We start from the raw sequence: 18,530 nt of genomic DNA on the forward strand, positions 1-18,530 counted from the left end.
GTTCAAGTCGATAAAATGCAAAGTGTTCGTGAGCGAGTTGGGGTTGAGAATTGGGCGCGTTTCATTAGAGGCGCGGCGTTTCAACGACTGCGTCTCAAAACACTAGCTGTCAAGCGAGAAAAAATGCGAGAACGTACCGCTTATCACGAGTGGCTCTACAACCGGTACCACTGGTACCACCGCTAGCAGATCTATTTTCGGAAGATTTTTTGCCCGTGAAGTCCTCGGGATCAGCCCACGAAAGAGACTAGAAACGTTTTCAATTCAAAACAGGAAGAGCAGCTCGCCAAGAAAAGCGATTTTCTCTTAAAAGTAACGCCGTTTTATATGAGATTGTTGTCGTAGATAAAGCATTTATTATTTTTTCGCGTAGAAAGTTGCTCCCAGAAGGACACCCATGATATTTTCCATTTTCATTGTTTGTTCCGTTCCACCATTTTTTTTTTTTTTTTTGCAGAAGTACGTTCGGCTTGGTCGATGCAACCTGTGTAGAACGTGATTAAGATGTTCTACTTATTCAAAATTATGTGTATGATGGTAAAAGTGAGATGTAGTAACAGTGGCAAGAAATTCGACCAAGAGCCGATGTTTAAGGGCATTCATAACACACAGATTGGACATTTTTGGAAATATGTTTCACTTGGTGCCACCTATGCGGTACGAGAAGATTACATGTAAGAGAAAGTGTGGGATGTGCAAGGAGGAGGATAAGGAGGAGAACCTTTATATAAAAAAAGGAAAGGACAAGCAGGTGTCTTTCTGCCTGTGTGGCAGGCGCCCTTAGTCCAGGGCTCCTACGCCTCTTGCTGTCTCCCGGGCCCGCCACGCCAGTTGCTGCTGGTTACGAGGGTCCAAACTAGTCAGCATGGCCTCCCACTGCTCGGGTGGGGGGTTGAGTTTTTGCGGGGCTGCCTTCACGTTCGGCTACACCCTTGTGGTGTGATATAGGGAGGCGTAATCGTTACAAAGGGAACATTTGCATGAATATAGTGTAGGCTGTACTGCGTGTAGTCTGCTTAAATGTGGGTATGTGTTGGTTTGTAATTGTCACCATGTTACGGCGTCTTCACGTGAGAGGGTCTTTTGTGGAGGTGGATATTGTCGTCTGTTCAATCTATGGTGTTGTAGTATGCCGTTGTATTGTGCAGGTACGGGTTCCATAGTTGCGGTCGTATCCCTCTCTTGTGGCGTCCGGGAGGCATGAGCTCGGACTACATCGTGCGCATGCTGATTTTCACGGAGGGACTTGTGTCCTGGAGTCCATACTATTTCAACTTCCAGGAATTGGCAGGCTTGTTTGAGGAGTCGGTGGGCAATTGAAGATATTCTGACTCTCATGTAGCTACGGCAAGCTGCCTGGGAGTCAGTAATAATTGTGACGTACTCGTTGGTCAGACTAGAGGTGACGGGCAAGGCGATGGCTGTCTCCTCCGCGACGAGGGCACTGGCATTGCGGACCGTCATCCAGACCACTTCTTGAAGGTTATGGTCGACAACGCTGGCCATCATGGCTGCTTTTTGGGGGTAATGCGCGACATCTGTGTATAGTGTGGTGGGGCGACTGCCATATTTTATCTGTAGAGTCTTTGCGAGAGCTTGGCGACGATTGGCATGATGTCCGGGTGCATGCTTCTGGGAATAGGGGCTACCTTGATGTGATCCCGTAAGTTGGGTGCCAGATGGATTCCTTGTTCGTGGCCTTTGCCGTGTGTGGGGTAGCCTAGGTGCGCTAGGAATGTTCTTCCTGTCGGTGTGAGGGCTTGGCGTTCTCGTTGACTTGTGAGGTGGGCGTCTATAATTTCTCTTATTGTATTATGGACTCCTAGGGCTTCAAGCTTGAGTGCCGCTGTTGCCGGTGGTAGGCCGAGAGCTTGCTTGTAGGCTTTCCGAAGAAGTACGTTTAATTGATCTATCTCCTTGGGACTGAGGGGTAAGTATGGGGCAGCGTAGGCAATGCGGCTGATTGCCAGGGCCTGGACGAGCTGTATTATGTCGTCTTCTTTCAGACCATATTGTATGGTGGTGATGCGGCTGACCATTCGCATGATTTGGAAGGTGGTCTGCTTGAGGCCCTGGATGGTGTATGCGCCTCTGCCGTCCTGTTGTATGTGGAGGCCGAGAATGCGGGAAGCGGTTTACTGTGGGTATTTCTTTGTCGTCGAGGGTCAGTGTGATGTGGGGTATTTCATTGTTTTTTCTTCGTGATTTCTGTCGAATGACTAATAGTTTTGACTTCTCGGGGAAGCATCGGAGACCACTTGTTTTTGCATATTGCTGGACAACGTCGGTCGCTTGTTGAAGGGCGTCTTGTTTCTCTCCTTCGGAACCAGTGGCGGTCCAAATAGTGATGTCATCGGCGTATATTGCATGCCTGATTCCTGGTATTGCGTTGAGTTTGTCAGGTGATTTCTTCATAGCAGTGTTGAAAATGGTGGGTAATAGAGCAGCACCTTGTGGGGCTCTTTTGTTGGGGGTAGGTAGCGTCGGGGTTTTGAGTGAGCCAATGCCTATTGTGGCCTTGAGGTTGCTTAGAAAGGCGCGTATGTAATTGTAAGCATTACGACCGCAGTTCGTGAGACTAAGGTTTGTAAGAATGGTATGGTGAGTCACATTGTCGAAAGCGCCTTTGAGGTCGAGTTCTAGAGTGGCGTTGGTGTTGTGTGGTGAGATGTGCTCAGGGACTTGTTCCTTAAGCTGGAGAAGGATGTCGTGGGTAGAAAGGTAGGGCCGGAATCCTAACATTGTTTCGGGAAAGAGGTCGTTGGATTCTAGGTAAGATTGAAGTCGGTTCAGAATGACATGTTTCAGAAGCTTGCCTAAGCATGAAGTCAGTGATATTGGTCTGATATTTTGTAAGCTGGAGAGCTGGAGTTTCTAAGCTGGAGAGAGGAATGAGTATGATGTCCGCGTGCTTCCAGTTTGCTGGTAGCGTACCCGCTTCCCAGTGATGATTAAAGATGTCAGTAAGAGACTGAATGGTGCCATCCTCCAGATTGTGCAGGAGCTTGTTATTTATGTTTTCCTTGCCTGGGGTGGTGTTTCGGGTGAGTGCATGGAGTGCTTGTTGCACCTCAGTGATAGTGATCGGCTTGTCGAGGTCGTAATTGTCGCTCCCGCTGTAGGTTGGAGGTTGTCCTTGTAGGGGTTCGAAATCACCTATGTACCGCATCCACAACTCCTCCAGGATTTCGTGCAAACATTTGGGCAATATTGAGATGCATTTTGAGACACCGACCGCGTTTTTGGCAGGGTTGTGGACACATTTGTTTACCTTAGTGTATCGATGTAATAACCACGCAGCGGAGAAGTGACGCACTTTCTTATTTATCTTATTACGACGGGTTCTGCTACGTCGCAACTGATCCTCATCACGCGTTAGAGAGTGCTACGAACCTTATGAATCGAGTCGTTTGTTCACATTGCCTTGTTCTCTTTTGAGACCTTCTTTTCGCATATGCATTAGTTTAAGACTGGGAAATGTCTACAACATTTCTTTAAAGGGACCCTGTACCACCGCTTGGGCGGTGAAATAACGTATTCCGAGGGTAGGGTACGCTGCAGTGAACTTCTCAACCAAGTTTTGCTGTCGTACGCGGTGCGTGGAGCTCACAGGCGGATCGCAAAGTCACCTTTCTCTCAAACGCTCTCTTCTCAACAGAAGGCCGTGTCATCACTCTCTTCTAGACTCTCTATTTCGTCATCGGACACACTATTTCGTCATTCCCTTAGACGGCTGCTATTGGCCGATAGCTGACATGAACCTGCGGTCGGCTACATGGCGCAGATAATACGGCCACTGCTATGTGCCGCCACGAGTCCAATGGCTTAGCACACTGCGACTCGCCGAGCACAACCCCGTTTGGCTTACGTTTAGCGCATCGTAGGCGCTAAAATCTGAAATCGTGGCATCTACGTTAACATCCAAAATGAAATTAGAACTGCGCGCCAGATTTAGAAGGCGGAGCGTTGTGGGCACGCCCCACTGCGCAGCAGCTTTCGCAGTGCAAGGCATTTAGATGGAGCGGGAGCTCAGCGGATGCCTTCTTTGATTGCCAATAACTCCGCTTCTGCTGAACGCATTGACGTATTTTTGGGGGCGAAGTATTTCTGAAATAGCCTATTTTCACTTCAAGTGGCTTTCTCTATTTCAATAAAAAGTGGTTCAGGGCCCCTTTAAAGCCGCAGGCTTCTTACAAAAAAAAAACGCTTATTACCTTAGATGATGGGTGACCCCTGTGTCCGATAAAAATGGTTGCTTGGCATGTTTTCCTACTATCCGTAGCCGCGTGCCTACACAAAGCGAGTTGTAGCTAAGCGTTCGTTGCGTGCGTTTGAACTCTGTTTACCTTGTTAAACTGCTGTAGCAAACGTAGGGATAGCTTGTCCGTCAGCATTAGCTGCTTTCATTTAGATCGCTCCTGACCCAACTAACCTTCCATAACATCCGCAACACTCTAACGAAGCCTGAAATTTCGGGTTCTACGTGCCAAAACCGCGAGATGATTATGAGGCACACCTTAGTGGGGGACTCCAGAATAACTTTGACCACCTGGTCATACTTAACGTGCCCCCAAGGTACGGAATACGGGCGCTTTTTCATTTTGCTCCCATCGAAGTGCGGCAGCCGCGGCTTGGATTCGATCCAGTGACCTCTTGCTTAACAGCGCAACATCAAAGGCGCTAAGTCACCACTGCGGGTGAAGCAGATCTCTAGTTGGATGACAAAGCAACACGCCTTATTTTAGAAGTTTCTGATTTCATGGGTGTAATATGAAAGAGAGCGTAACATTTCATGTAAAACCAAAGCAGTAAGGCTGTTTATTCCCAATGAGTTGTCACTTTAATTAATTGTTTATGGGTTAAATATTTTTATCGCTTATTCTATCAGGTCGTTTTAGATTTTGTGCAAGCAGAGTTAGGCGACGCAAACCACTGGGCATAAAACGAACGCAGGAAGATATACAAAATGGCCCCGAAAGGGTACAAAGGACGCAAGCCGGGCGTTGTGCTTTGCGTACGCAAAGGGACCCTAGTGTAGCCAAAAGCTGTTTGCGTAAGCGAAATCTAAAGCTCCCATTTGTATTGTGTAAACAGCTAGCCACATTTTTCTCCGCCATGACTAGCATTTTTTTTAAAATCAATTTCGCCTCCGAGCGTGAGTGAATTATCCAACAGCACGACAAACTTTTGTCTGGTCGGGTCACGTGTTATTAGAAAGAAACGGTCGCGCCTATGCACGATTTCAAAAGGTAGTGAACGTATCTCGATCCCAACCGGTTTCCGTGCTTGCAACTGAGTAGACAGAATACGTCGTCGTCACTTAAAGCACCAGCATATACGCGATTAAGACTAAACTTTATTTAGGCTACCCACCCCAGACTTTTGTATATTTTTTTTAAGCAGGAAGTCCAACACGAGGTATTACCTCCACTAAAGTGGTCTGTATGCGGTCGAATTACTTCTTGCGTTTTCCGTACAAGCATACGAAATGCATACTGCATTGCTGTACAAAATTCGTTGAGAATCACATGAACGATCGGCGCGATGTGCGTAAGAAATTATTTGAAGGCCACACGAAAACATTTCAGTGGATATATCGCGTTCGCTGAGGCGCAAAGCTACTCGCAGCGTGACTATTTGTACCCTGCCATGAGTCTGGTATCTTCGCTCTTGTATAGCTGGAGGAACAACAACGACCACAGGAAGAAGAGCTGTCCAGCATGGGTAAGTGGCACCACTACGTGATCGTTTTATCGTTTGAAAAGGAGCAATTGCAACACTTCTCACTGACGGAGCTCTGTATTTGTTTTCGCTTTCCAGTTTAGTCGTGCGAAAGGCGTTCGATCCGGAACTGAATGAGATTAAATTTGCGAACGCAGTCGCATAGTTATTGAACTCTCCACCCGTAGCAAATTTACCTTTAATATAATATTCTTCGTTATATATATATATATATATATATATATATATATATACACAGCTGACATATCTTTATACCTGAATCCCATAATAAAAAACAGAAAGAAAATAAATAAATAATTCAGAACAGATTCCCATTTATGTCACAAAAATCTATCCTTTAAAGGATCTACGAGCACAGAATGTGAATAAGGGCACTGGCGTACAAGTTCAGGGAAGCCGAACAAATTTGCTTTTTAATATTAACGCTGCCAGCTAACGCCAACTAATTACCATACCACGGTAACTCCTCAGATTTTAATGCTTTTGTCGGCGCTCTTCTGAAGATGTTCTCACCGCCTCCATACGTCCTACCCCACACTCCACCCTCACTTCGTCCCCCGCATGCGTCACAGAGTGGCAAAACATATCTATGGCCACGGTAGTTGCTACCTTCAAAGAGGCCCCTGCACGTGACCGGAGTCAAATGCACACAGAAAAAGTCGCGAACAATTCAACTCTGCATACTTAACTCTGTCAACGCTCATTGTGTATACATTTAGGTCCAACCTGCATTGCATTTTTTACATAAAATGAATGAAAAATTTGTAAGATTGTGTTCAGTAGAAAAAAATGGACTTTCGCAACTCTAGTAGAGCTTTACTTAATGCCAGAGAGACAGAGAGAGAGAGAGAGAGAGAGAGAAGGATGTATAGAAAGGCAGCGAGGTTAACCAGAGGTAGTTCTAGTTGGCTACACTGCACGGGGAAAGGGTTAAAGGGGATAAAAAGAGAAGGAGAGTGGAAGGAGGAGATAGAGAGAAAGGGAGACGAGCACGAACAAACCACGTACACTATAAACCGGTAGGGGGCGGCGTTCTTATAGTCTGTCGTGAAGCCCCGTAGACCGCAGGAACTTTAATAACACGAGTAAGGTCTTTAGCGGGGATGTTCTTTGGGAGCACTAAACTAAAGCTTTTAGTTCGGATAGTGGACTATTGTCCATCCGGTCCAGTACTCTGCACACCACTTCTTTCTGGGCACTATATGGCAGGCAGACCCAGATAATGTATGCGAGCGCCGCATCGCTGTTGCATGTGTCGCGCGAGGGCTGTTGGACATTCCAATAAGGAAGACATACGAGTTTGTAAATGCAATGCCTAGCCAAAGACTATACAGCGTACGTAATATTTACAGCACCAGAAACATCTGAAACGAATCACTGAGTTCTTATACCTTGATATTAAAGGTGCGCACGGCAATGTAGATCATAATGCAATTCACGCCTTAGAAGCTGTAGGGATTGGTGTACACGCCTTTCGTTGGTTACACAGCTATTTGAATAGAAGACGTTTATTTTGACTGACGACGGACCAACGTTGTCAAGGTATAGAAATCGTGGTATACCGCAATGCCAAGCATCGTTGTTTTGTAGTAGAGAAGGGCACTCACGAAACCCCGGTAATGCCTTTTGGCGATTGCAGTGTCTGTAAATAAAGAAGTAATTAAAGAATTCTGAAACTAAACATAAGGCGCAGTTTGGGAAGCTTAAATGTTTTTATGCCATTTCATTGTTAGAGATGACGATTTTTTACAATGTTTAAGTTTCACACTGTTACAGTTTGTACAATTAAAGATACGTACAGTGCTCAGATATTCAAGCGCGATACCCAGACCGCGTGGCTGCCGGCGCTTACTGAGCCACCGGTGTACTCTGGGCAATCGCTGTGCGGCCATATGCCGTCACGTCACATCGCAAAAGCTCTTATTTTTGTCGTATACCATAATGCATCCGTTCGATGTCCTCGTCGCCCATAGATGGCGCGACAACCGCCAGCAGCCATGCGCTCCGAGTATCACGTTTGTTTCTCTGAGCAGTACACATCAGATAGGATATTCAATGTGCATCGGTTCAATGATTGTAGCTTCGACCGTGTCTTCAACGGCGACATCACTCGTTCTTACACTGGCGAACTTACCGGTAAGGGCGAAGCAAGCCCAACGCGCATCCCTGCTGAAGTCAGCATGCGCACTTCTAGAAGAACCCAGGGACGGCACGTCTACAATGCGAGAGCGGACGCATCAAGCCATAAGTGACTGCACATTGCCATAGAGAAACATATTTGTAAAGACCGGGCGTTCCCGTAGGGCCCTGAGGCCGAGCTACTGTTGTAAGCTATGTAGTCGGGCATGAACTATGTGGTAGCTGGCCCATTAAGTCGTCCAACTCACCCACGCTTGGGACGTGGTTGTAGGGAAAAACTTGCTCTTTGCCAGCAACTAGGCGCACAGGATTTATTTACATATTTACATTAAAACAAGAGACACATTTTGATAGTCTAGCGTGACTCCCAAATGGAGCACGCAAGACGAAGCATCAGCTCACCAGCACACAGATCCAAGCACACTGCTTCTGGAGCATTAGCACACTCTAGCAGCCGACGAACTGCTGCTCAAAAAGCCTCTGTCCTGCCTAGATCCATAGGGGAGGGAAAACTGCTGTCCTACGTTCGTTTAATCGGACCGTCCACAGTCGTTGGGGCGTAGTCGACCCGCTTTTGAGGGGAAGGGCTCACGCACACACGTACGCACTTTGGATTTCCAGAACCCGAGTTGAGCGGGTCCTCGTAGCCAGGTGGTCCCGCCTGACCCCAGCCGGCGCCTCTTGATTCCAGAGCTGACTTTCTCCGGTAGCCGCCACGAGTGTCAGCAGACTGTGACGAATCCTGAGGCCCGAGGAAGAACGTACCGCAAAGCACCCTTTTGTTATAGAAGCTCTTCTTGCTGCAGAAAGACCATGAAGACCACGATAAATCAACCAACAACACATGGTCCGCCAAACGTGGCCAGCCCTGCTGCCGTCGCCGACTCTGCGAAGAAGGCGCATGGTGGATTAACGCTACCATAGTTTCCAATTCTCCGAAGTAGTTTCATGGTCGGTTAGCGCTGTCGTCTTCGCCTGTTCTCTGAAGGGCACCGCCACCGCGGGTCGATCGAAGCACCGGCAGCGGGCTGAGATAGCTTTGCAGAGCAGTACCCCTGCAGGCCGATCATAACAGCTTCTCCATGGCCCAGAAAATCTCGACTGGCCAGTGCTGACAACCGCTGGGCAGGAACAGAATGGTTAGCGAGCAAGAATATGACTTAGCTCTCCGCAAAAACTGCGCCCTTGGAATGCCTTCGACTCTTCTGTGCCGGACAACCGGCACAGAAGAGTCGATCCCGGCAACACAATAGCATTCAGCGTGCAAACGCCTGGAATCAGCTGTTAACCCACCAGGCTTCCTATCAAAATTTCAATGCAAGTCGCTCAACAGGGTGCCCCAAATTTTGACCCCAAAATTTTGTGCCGCCAAAGCGAGCGTTCACGTTCCCCCTGAGCTTAACCAAACCTGACCGTCGCGCTGCACAATAGTAAAGGTTTACGCAGAACTAAAGCGAAGGCTTTCAACCACGAATACCCGAACATAGCTTAAGCAGCCTAACTTCACGAACAGCCTGTTCTTACCCTATCGCAGTGGCGGACATATCGCACGTACTGCTGCCACTGAACAGTCTGGTCAACTCCACAGGTACGTAATCACAATAGCGCTAGCTTTGTGGTCCCTATTCCGAACGCGTGCTTGCGTCGTACGCAAACGTTTCATCACGCTTACGTTTCTTCCTCTTGTCCATACAGGACACGTTCCTTAAACGAGCAACTAAACTTGCGTAACTTACGGACTCCGCAGAACCCTTAAATACATTCGTCTTCTATTAACTAGTGTCACGCACGCTTACTAGAGAAGTCAGAAGGCGGCCGCCCTAAACACACATGAGCCACAGTCATAAACATTCTGCTTCCTTCCGTCCGCACAGGACACGCGCTAATGGAACTCAGAACGCTTCACCGTGCAAATTATGCACTTACTGAAAACCTACGCGCTTAACCTTAGAAAACTGGAAAACACTTATATAAAAAAAGAAGTTTAACTGATACACACGCGCGTTACCATAGACCTCTCACCGACAACCTTGACCTCCAGGTTACTCACAAAAAAAAAGAAGAAACAGCCTACCTACTCTTTAACGTCTCGCGAAATTAAATGTTTACATCAAATGTATCTTTCAAGTGTCGGAGCTTCTCAAATGAAAAAACAGTGTTCCTACCTTACCCATTGAAAGAAAGTAGTCTCAAATCGCGAAAATTGTCAAATGCTCAAAAATAAAACAATAGAACCCGTTTTCCTTCTACAGAAGCTCTCTTAAGGCCTCCCGTTTCAAATGTTTACGACTGACTCATACTTTTGAGCCGTACTCGAGGTGGTCGCGGTTCGAAAGCTATTCTGGCTACCCAGGAACAACAAAAGGGCTGACACATTATCAGCACCTTCAAGACGTTAGTCTCCTGCAATTTGCCTCCTGGCGCCACGCTTTCATCACGAACTCGACTGACTGCGTCGCGACTCCTTACCACCTCGTCTCGTCTTGCCACCTTGCCCTCCTTCGCACTACGTGCTGCACTCCGAAAAGAACGACGGAACGACGAGGAACGTAACTGCCCCGTGCTCTTTGTTCGCGTCCGTGCACAACATGCTTCTCGGTCTCTTTTTGACCGGTGGCTCGAACGTGCTTGATGCGCACACATCGTCAACGACGACCGCACCTTTCTTTTCCTCGCGCCCTGGCTTTTTGTGACTGTCGCCATCTTTGGCTGCGCTATTTTTTTCACCGCATTCCGATCTTTACCGCGCTTCTTTCTACGGCACTTTTTCCTCGAACTCTCTTTCATGCAGCCTTCCGCGTCTCAAGCTGGCCGGTACACATCTCGTTCGGCCCAGATCGCTCTCCTAACCGCACAGTCCGAGTGATTTTCTTTTAAATCTCTCTCTTTGCCTCGACTGGCGGACAGCTCAACCGACTCTGGAACAACGCATCAGTCTTTACTCGAGCTATGCAACTGGAACTCCTGCGAACTGCCCTCTACTGTATTGCCCAGCTCACGCTGTGCATCGGCACACACTCGTCGGTCTCGATCGCTTTCTCACGCGCACAGTCCGAATGATTCCTAACTAAATCATTCCTCTATTGGCTACCTAGACTGGCGGACAGTTGCACCGATCCCTGAACAATGCAGTTGTCTTCCCTTGAGCTACGCAGCTCGCAATCCTACGTACTGCCCTCAACTGCATCGTCCAGCTGGCACTGTACTTAGACACGCAGATCTGACTCGACATGGGTGCTCGCGTCTGTCGGGTCAGCAGTACTCTGTACTTCTTCAACGACCTCGTTAACATTACAAGCGACGCACACGCGCGGTGGCTGTGCCAATTCATTCACAGCTGGCCTAGCCGTCTCTACAGTTCTCTGTTAGCACAGCACCTCGTCGCTCTCACTACGGCCTCTAACGGCCGCTGTTGCCACTAAGGCATCGTTAGCTGATAGCACTTCGAGTTCACCTATGAACGTGCTGCTAATCTCGGAGGTGCTAACCCTTCTCTCGGCTTTCGACCAAAATCTGCTATCGACTTCCTCCCACTTTCGCTGCGTCCAGCCTACAGATTTCTCAAGCCGCTGTTGTCCTCGTTCGATTGCCTGCTCCAAACCTTGAATCTCTTTGTTCAATGAAGCGGCGTACTGCCTCGTATACTTCTGTTAGGCCTTCTTCCTGCGAAATGGTTTTCAGTTTCTGCCTAGCTTCTTCCTGTTTTTGCCTAAATTCTTCCTGTCCTTGCCAAATTGCTTCCTGTTCCCGTTTTTCCATAAAATTCGTTTACCTAGTTGTTCGGTGAGTTTCAAATCATTGCCACTTTGCAGAATGGTCTTACGAATTTCTCCTTCCGTCAAGTCCTCCTCTACGTCTACCTGGAGCTCTTCACACAACCACAACAGTTCAGCTCTCGTCAAACACAACAGCACCATGGTCGATACTTTAAGCTTTGGCTCTGCTGTCACACAATACTTGCTGCGATACCCATGCAAATCAGAATAAAAGTAAAAGATCCCCAGCGATTCAAATCTACAAACACAAATAAATTGAAGCCTGGTAAAACTTACAGCCAAAACCAAACGCTTACCCACTCAAGCAGCACCATATCACCAGTTCTTCTCCGCCGTATCCAGTCAGTTCCAAGAGGTGGCCAATCCAAGTGGCCTCCAACTTGATCAGGAAACCGGTCGGTCACCATGTCCCAAATCCGTGAGCTCTCATCGCTGCCTACGAGTCGTAGGCTGATCCCACCGCTGCCATCCAGTAGTAACGTTGGAGGACGTGGTTGTAGGGAAGACCTGGCTCTTCGTCAGGACAAGGCGTACATGATTTATTTACATATTTACAGTTAAAGAAGAGATACATTCGACTGTCTAGCACGAATCCCGAATGGAGCACGCAAGACAAAGCACACAGCACACGAGCACAAAGCTCCAAGCACCAAGCACACCGCTTGTCAAGCATGAGCACACGCTAGCAGCCGACAAACTACTGCTTAAAAGCCTCTGTCCTCCGCAGATCGATAGGGGAAGGAAAATTGCTGTCCAACCTTCGTCCAATCGGGCCATCCACAGTCGTTGGGGCGTAGTCGAACCGCCTTTGATGGGAAGGGCTCACACACACACACGTAAGAACTTTGTATTTCCGGAACCCGAGTTGAGCAGGTCCTTGCAGCCAGGTGGTCACGCCTGATCCCAGCCAGCGCATTTTAATTTCAGAGCTGACTTACTCCGGTAGTCGCCACGAGTGTCAGCCGACTGTAACGAATCCTGGAGTCCGAGGAAAAACGTACCCCAAAGCATATTTTGTTAGAGGAGCTCTTCTTGCTGCAAAGAGACCATGAAGGCCACGGCAAATCAACCAACAATACACGGTCCGCCAAACGTGGCCAGCCCTGCTGCCGTCACCGACTTTGTGAAGAAGGCGCATGGTGGATTAACGCTGCCGTGGTTTCCAATTCTCCGAAGGAAGTTCATGGTCGGTTAGCCCTGTCATCTTCGCCGGTTCTCTGAAGGGTGCCACCACCGCGGGTCGATCGAAGCACCTGCAGCGGGCTGAGATAAAGCAGTACCCCTGCAGGCCGATCGTAACACTGTACTGCCAGCAGCACACCGCACGGCTGGTCAGACCGCCAATTTTATCTCGAGAGAATTTAGACGCGTGGTTCAGCTCTGTTTTGGCTTCACTTTCCATAACAGTGCTTTCGATTCTGGTTTACCTGTGGCTGCAAAAATGTTCAATACGTTGTCTCCAGTTGAACACAAGAGCTTTAACGTTTCATTTTTACGCATACCGTAAAAATCGACGTAATAAAATTTGTGGGGCTATGAAACACCATCGAAATTGTGTAACAAGATGGTCCTAAGTAACATATGTCACCTACAGGCAATACTAAACTACGAAAAATAATTGTGGCTCCCAACAGATCGATTATAGCAGAGTGCAGTGCAAAGTTGGAAACAGCGATTTACTGAGTGACTATGCGAAGGAAAAAAATAAGAAGCACGGCAACGCGCGAAAAGCAAAGGGAACATGAGTGTTACGCGGTCCCGATAAATTGTCTGGTTGTGCTTTGAACTTACTCCGTTCCTGTTGCTTCGGTTGCGGCGCCCATGCATTTGCGCAATTAACAACCTCACGCTGCAGACCTGCCGGAGGAGCCCAGCGTTGAAATGCCGTACGCCGAAGGATACCTGGAGGCGTTCAACGATCTCTGCCGGGGAGTCAAACTCCGGGTGAGTCGCTTGAAAGCCTTCTTCTTGCGTGCGTATTTTTCTTTTTTTCATGGTTTCCTCGGTATTGAGGTTTCTGTGTCTTTCGTTCAATGTGATCAGCGATGTGTCACTACCCCACTGAACTCACTCCGGCCGGAGCTGTATAACCAATTCGAAAAGTAAACATCAATAAATAATTCGAGCCAGCCAATAAGAAAGGCTATAATTATCCATGACTCCCCGCGCAAGCACCCCTAAAACTGCAGCGCTTACATTTCTACGAACGTGCAAGTCCACAGGAAAGCTCGACAGAATCGGAGAAGGGGCAGACAACGAATGGAACCGACGCAATCGTGAAATGAGTGAATAACAGCCTTGCCACTTTTCGCTAGCAGCTCCCATGCAAGGAGTGGGACGGGAGGGGGGAGGGAACGGGCAGGGGGTATGCAACATCAGAAGGCAAGGAAACCCGACTACTTAGACATGCAGGACAGCGGCTACGGGCACACTCCAGAAATTTAAGTTCGAAGTACGGCGCGGGACGTCTCTGTTAGTTCTGAAAAATAAACAGCATGCAAATATGTCAAGCCGACAACTTGCGCAGGGCATGCAGAAGCTGAGCCGCGTTAATTAGACGGCACCGTAGGGTCCAGACGACACTACGGAAGCGGTCGAACGACAAATCAACATTCCTGCGCCCGCCGCGGTACCTTTGCTGCCGTGGTGTTGCTCAAGGTAGCGCACTTGATCACGACCGCGGCAGCACCATTTCGACGGGGGCAAAATAAGAAAATGCTCGTGCACTTAGATTTAGGGACTCGTTAATGAACACCACGGTATCGAATTTATCCAGAGCTCGCCACTAAGGCGTGCCTCATAAGCTATCGTGATTTTGGAAAGTACAACTCCATAATTCAATTAAAGTTTAATACTTCAGCCACGACGCGGTGAGCCATGTGAAGCTATGACAATGCTCAACCTTCTCAGGTTATGAAGTATGACCCACAGCAACGCCTCATGCTGTGTACCTGTGTGTTCTCTGTTCTACGCATAAAAAAGCAGTGGTGCACGCAAGGTGACGTTTTACGTCGACTCACCACTCTCGTGCTGGATTAAACGTGGAAGAAATCGAACATTCGCAGTAAACATCAGCGAAAATCATCGTCAATCAAAGCAAACAGCACAGAGAGCTTCGCTTACATCAGTTGTGAAAGTGCGTGAAATGCGCATAATTATTTTCATGGCTGCCTCAGTATTCATCTTTTCTGCGTCTTTCTTTCAGTGTGAACAGCCCGGTGTCATTTCCCCATTGAACGCACTCCGAGCGGGGCTGTATCATTATTTCGCGAAGCAAAACGACCTTAAACAATTCGCACCAGCCAATAAGAAAGCCTGGACAAGATTTCTTCGGAATAAGCGCGCTTTAACAAGCGACAGTGCGTTGTGGACGCAAATGACGAAAACTAGAAACGTAGAGAAAAGAACTAGGGATTGCAATTGCTCAAAATATGGGAGAATACTTTTAAAATGTTTGGTGGCACTTGTACAAAGGTAGTAAATGTTTCTCAAAAGCTGCTCCAGTTGTCTGTAACGTTCCTAATGACCACTGCAATGGTACAGAGTTCGAGGCAAATTCTACGCTTTCAAAGCCCCAATGTCGGCAACAGCCTCTTATACAACTACTCAAATCCCCAGTTTAAATAGAAAAATATATGCGAATACAAATCTGTGTTTCTAGATGCCGCCTGTTTCAATACCTCGTGGTTTTTACGGTGTAACTGATGGTGGGGGACAGACCATAGCCGCTCCCCAGTGTGTTAACAGTAGCCCTCCTGAGTGTTCCGAGAGTGCGAGGATCTTGTGCCGGCCTCGGTTAACACCATGCAGATGAGCCTATTGCGCAAGTGTACACGCCACAGACACCGGTGCGTATGACCTCTTGAGGGCACCTCTCAAGCAACTCCGGCCACTCCTGCTCAACCACTAAAAGCCGGTGTTGCTAACACAGAAAACAAGATGTTTGACTGTCTAGCTCTCTCCATTCACTATATTTGTCCTTTATTAGCTTCGATAAGTATGGTTCCTAGCGGAAATGAAGATCAAGCAATTGATGCGACTAACTCTTACTGATTATCAGCGGCGGCTGAACAAACGAAGCTTTAGCCACTTAGCCAACGTTCCAATAAATAACTGCTCAAACGAATACAAGTGTCATTGTGCAACCGCTGGTTTTACGCCGAGGTTTTCATCGTTAGGCCGCAGTTAGTAAATTTAAGCAGAGCCCAACAATACGTACTTCGTCTCCATTACTAATGGGAGCCTTTTGTCTTGTTTCGGTGTTTAGTAATGTTTTTTTTAGTGGATACGCCGTGACGTGTAGTAAATAAGTTTACCAGGAAGTCTCCCACCTGAGTGGGATACCGCGACAGTGAACAAAGCCACACAGAATGTTCTTGCCAATTTACTGCAGCCAACTATGGTAAAGCCTACTATATTTATTGAGAGTCGAGCGATCCAATTTAGAGTACGTTCATTCTGGAGGGAAAGCGAGGAACACCATATATTATTCCCAAAGAAACTAAGGCCTCAGTCTGGGCCTCATGTTAGGCTCATGTCTCTTGGCGCAGCACATTATTGATGAGCTGCACCAGGAGTGGCCATCATAGTCCGTTCATTGTGGTACAAAAAAACAGCGCAAGAGACGACAAGCATAGGACGACGCATGACGAGTGTTGTTCTGTGTCTTATGTAGTAGATGAATATTATAGGATTAGACGGGGCAGAGCTAATCTTGCCATCAGAAAGGTCATTTGAGAGATTTCGTTGCCTTTCTGATTAAATTTCGTCGCCTTCACTAGACTTTCTGTTGGGATGCAAATGATTACCATGTGTAAATTTTAAAAGATTGTCTAGTCGTATGCTACCGAACCATGATAACAAAATTCCACAGCCTACATACAGCCAGTGCCCATCGATCACTAACAGCTTGCGTTGCATGAAAGCATGCAACAGAGCTTATATATACTTATTGCGTATTATATACACGTCACCCCGACCCTGTGCGCAGAATGCTACAGAAGAGAAGGACCTGCGCTGTTACTTGAGCGTTCCGCACTCGTACTTCCGAATAGGCCCGGTCAAAATGGAGGTCATGAGCCTAGACCCCTACATCGTCCAATTCTACGACGTCATCTCGCCCAAGGAGATACAAGCATTCCGCAGGATTGGGGACCCCATGGTGAGTCACTTTGTGATATTCCGTGGAGATAGCGTCACGCTTGCAGGCGGCTAAATTTGTAGTTTTCTCAATAAATACCAGCGGAGGCAACATTATTGCCACTACGCGGCCTCACCATGCCATGGCATCGACCTTCTGTTCGCCGCATTACTGAAAGAAAATTTATAATTGAAGTGTCATGCACATAGTTTCATCGGTAGAAGCTGACGAGAAAACTCCTACTCCCGCACTCGCATCGTTGTCAGTCTCTATCAAAAGTCACCAGTTGCCCATGCTTGCGTCGCCAATGTGTAAGCCTCACCTGGCAAACCTAACGAGTCAATGTATTGTCTTGCGCATTGTTCTTGAATCCTAAAGAAAGGGTACGTTCCAGCGTTCTTCGCCGAGGCTAATACTTCGTCTCTGCAACGCTTCATAGGAAGGATTAGAAAGCGTAGCAGGTGACCCTGCTGCTACATCTGTGAGGCGAGCCGGCATTAGTCCTACTCTCTCTTTGCTTTTGTAGTTCTCGGAAATTAATATTCGTCGCGACGGCTTCCAGCTGTTCAACTCATGCGCATGATTCAACTCGCAAACCAAAGGGACGGGTTGTATGCTGTCACTGTCAAACTAGCAGAAGCAAGCAGAACGTGTACTCAAGCATCACTCCGGCATTATTCGTGAGTGAATATTTAGGTAACAATTTCCAGGATTTCCTGTCCTCTGCAAATGAAAAAAATCAGCTCCCTGTTGCTGGTTTGTGCCAAATAGATCCGTCTTCCTGTTCTCATAATCCAACCAATTCTGATGGCCACATAGGTTCTTAGCGCAGTCGCAATTTACCGCGATAGCATTAGTGGCCAGTGTCACAGAAAATCCCGTGTCGGAGTGCGGCATCGGACGTCCTGTGAGCGAAAGCTGCCGTAGATATTCTATATGCCACTCAAGTTCTTCTGTCGCTATAGTTGCTCATACATTGTCTTACATTCTTTACAAGGTTTTTCCTCGGAATTCTGAGAATGAAAGCCCTTATCAAATGTCATGACTCAAACCAACGACAGCGTATGCCTTTTATGTCAAATGTTTTAAAACTGAATTATTAAAAGTGCGAAAAAATGAGATCGTCCAACGCAGGAATCTGCATTTCTGCCAGAAAGCTCCCCTTCGTGCATAGCGTTCGCCACCAGCGTTTACTGGTAAACATTATGTTCACATAAGCTTTTGCCGCGAAGCATGAGAAGCAGTCAGGGATCTTTTAATGCTATTACGTTCCGCTGTTAAAGGTGAAGCTTAAGCGTCCTCGAATTTTATGCACAATCGTAACTGGCTAGTTCGTGAAATCGGCTGTGTCTATCTGAAGCCGCGAAGCAAGCGAAAGAGGAAGGCGCCTGGAGATGACGACATTGGTGTGCCGGGGAAAGTACGAAGGAGTGCGCTGAGCGCTGTAAGATTTGTCGGACGATCTCGCCGCTGCCACCATTTGTAAGGGTTGAAGGTCGTAGGGAGGAACTAGGTGAAGAGGGTTTATTTACAGTATTTACATTTTAAACAAGTGATACATTTACACAGTCTAGCGTGACTCTCAAATGGAGCCCGCAAAACGAAGCACACAGCATACGAGCACACAGCTCACGAGTACATTGACGAGCACAGAGCACGACGACGAGCACGACGACGAGCACGCCTAGCAGCCGACAACAGCCGATTATAAGCACTTCGTGTTCCCTAGATCC

At 47.7% G+C, this 18,530-nt stretch overlaps 1 protein-coding gene across 1 annotated transcript in view; it reads left to right on the forward strand.

Moving 5' to 3' along the window:
* The window catches only part of LOC142558459 (prolyl 4-hydroxylase subunit alpha-2-like), a 45,729-nt gene that overhangs the window by 7,306 nt on the left and 19,893 nt on the right, over positions 1 to 18,530 (forward strand). Inside the window, exons 5-7 of the mRNA XM_075670590.1 lie at positions 5,679 to 5,724; positions 13,513 to 13,601; positions 16,648 to 16,818. Coding sequence (XP_075526705.1) covers positions 5,679 to 5,724; positions 13,513 to 13,601; positions 16,648 to 16,818 — 306 coding nt within the window. The remainder of the gene's footprint in view (positions 1 to 5,678; positions 5,725 to 13,512; positions 13,602 to 16,647; positions 16,819 to 18,530) is intronic.

Source organism: Dermacentor variabilis, chromosome 9 (genome assembly GCF_050947875.1).
Source record: "Dermacentor variabilis isolate Ectoservices chromosome 9, ASM5094787v1, whole genome shotgun sequence".
In the NCBI taxonomy this organism is placed as follows: Eukaryota; Metazoa; Arthropoda; class Arachnida; order Ixodida; family Ixodidae; genus Dermacentor; species Dermacentor variabilis.